The sequence below is a fragment of the Lathyrus oleraceus genome, chromosome 1 (assembly GCF_024323335.1).
Source record: "Lathyrus oleraceus cultivar Zhongwan6 chromosome 1, CAAS_Psat_ZW6_1.0, whole genome shotgun sequence".
NCBI lineage: Eukaryota > Viridiplantae > Streptophyta > Magnoliopsida > Fabales > Fabaceae > Lathyrus > Lathyrus oleraceus.
This window is the reverse complement of record NC_066579.1, coordinates 95,322,996-95,325,381: the sequence shown is the minus strand read 5'-3', so window position 1 is coordinate 95,325,381 and position 2,386 is coordinate 95,322,996. Positions and strand designations below refer to the sequence as shown.

Genomic DNA, 2,386 nt, shown 5'->3' with positions numbered 1-2,386 from the left:
AGGAATCAACGTCAAGAGCGACAAAACCGCTAGAGCTCATACACACTGATGTATGTGGACTAATCAATCCAAACTCTTTTGGCAAGAGTAAATACTTTCTACTCTTTATTGATGATTATTCTAGAAAAACATGGGTTTATTTCTTGAAGGAGAAGTTATAAGTGCTTGAAAACTTTAAGAAGTTCAAAGCCCTTGTGGAGAAAGAAAGTGGTCTTTCCATTAAGGCCATGAGATCTGACCGAGAAGGAGAGTTCATTTCAAATGAGTTCCACAAATATTGTGAAGACCATGGAATCCTCCATCCACTAACAGTGCCAAGATCACCACACAAAAATGAAGTAGCAGAGAGAAAGAATTGAACCATACTTAACATGGTGCGAAGCATGCTTAAGAGCAAGAAGATGCCGAAAGAGTTGTGGGATGAAGCAGTGGCATGTGCGGTTTACCTGACAAACCATTCCCCAACAAGAAGCGTGCATGAGAAGACACTACAAGAATCATAGAGTGGAAGGAATCCCGGGATCCCTCACCTAAAAGTGTTTGGAAGCATTGCATATACCCATATTCCAAATGAAAGAAGAACAAATCTCGATGATAAAAGTGAGAAGTATGTATTCCTGGGTTACGACTCAAGATCCAAAGGGTAGAAGCTCTATAATCCAAATAGTGGAAAGATCGTCATAAGTCGTGGCGTGGAGTTCGAAGAAAAAGATGGTTGGGATTGGAGTGTTCAAGAAGACATGTATGATTTTCTTCCTTACTTTGAAGAAGAAGACGAAATGGAACAACCAATGATAGAGGAACATATTACACCACTGGCCTCACTGATACCAAGGTTGGATGAAACAAGCTCAAGTGAGAGGACACCATGACTAAGGAGTATTGAAGAGCTTTATGAGGTAACCGAAAACAGAAACGACATTAACCTCTTTTGTCTTTTGGGTGATTGCGGACCTCTAAGCTATCAAGAAGCAGTTGAAAACGTAAAGTGGAGAGACGCCATGGAAGAATAAATCAAGTCAATCACGAAGAATAATACATGGGAACTTACTACACTTCCATGAGGACACAAAGAAATCGAAGTAAGATGGATGTACAAGGCGAAGAAGAATGCAAAAGGAGGCGTGGAGAGATACAAAGCAAGATTGGTGGCGAAAAGGCTATAGTTAAAGACAAGGAATTGACTATGATGAGGTATTTTACCCCGTTGCTCGTCTTGAAACTATTAGACTGATCATTTCTTTGGCAACCCAAAATGAATGGAAGATTTATCAAATGGATGTGAAGTCGTCCTTCTTGAATGGTTTTCTGGAATAAGAAGTTTATATCGAGCAACCACATGGCTATGAAGTAAAAGGGCAAGAAGAAAAAGTATTGAAGATTATATCGAGCTTGGAATGTTCGAATGGACAAGTACTTTCAAGACAAGAACTTCATCAAGTGTCCATATGAGCATGCACTCTATACTAAAGCGCAAAGTGGAGATATTTTGATTGTGCGCTTATATGTTGATGAGTTGATCTTCACATGGAACAATTTAAGCATGTTCAAAGAGTTCAAGAAAGACATGTCAAATGAATTTGAGATGACAGATATGGGGCTCATGGTATATTATCTCGGAATCAAAGTAAAGCAAGAAGACAAAGGAATTTTTATCACCCAAGAAGGCTATGCCAAAGAAGTCCTTAAGAAGTTCAAGATGGATGATGCCAATCCAGTTGGCACCCTGATGGGATGTGGCAGCAAGTTGAGTAAGCATGAAAATGGAGAGATTGTGGATCCAACTCTTTACAAAAGTTTGGTTGGAAGTCTGTGTTACTTGACAAGTACAAGGCCGAATGTTCTCTATGTTGTAGGAGTCGTAAGTCGTTACATGGAAGCTCCAACAACAACTCACTTTAAGGCGACAAAAAGAATCCTTCGATACATCAAAGGTACAATAAACTTTGGCTTACACTACTACTCTTCTAACAATTATGAGATTATTGGCTATAGTGATAGCGATTGGAGTGGAGACTTGGATGATCGAAAGAGCACTATTGGTTTTGTGTTCTTTATGGGAGATACTGCTTTCACTTGGATGTCAAAGAAGCAACCTATCGCACACTGTCAACTTGTGAAGCTGAGTATGTTGCCGCCACATCATGTGTTTGTCATGCAATTTGGCTAAGGAATTTGTTGAAAGAATTAAAAATGCCACAAGAAGATCATGTCGAAATATGTGTTGACAATAAATCAGCACTTGCTTTGGCAAAGAATCATGTATTTCATGAAAGAAGTAAGCACATCGATTTCATAGTAATATAAATATTAAACTTGATTTGGGTCTAACCTTATTATTTGATTTTTGGGTTTAGTTATTTTTGACTTAATTTATTTTGGATAA

General features: G+C 38.5%; 1 protein-coding gene across 1 annotated transcript; it reads left to right on the top strand.

The window, feature by feature from the left end:
* The first annotated feature begins 1,405 nt into the window (after positions 1–1,405).
* On the top strand, positions 1,406–2,170 carry LOC127093409 (uncharacterized mitochondrial protein AtMg00810-like). Its single transcript, XM_051032335.1, has one exon. It carries the CDS (start codon positions 1,406–1,408, stop codon positions 2,168–2,170), a length of 765 nt encoding a protein of 254 aa, XP_050888292.1.
* Positions 2,171–2,386: the final 216 nt, after the last annotated feature.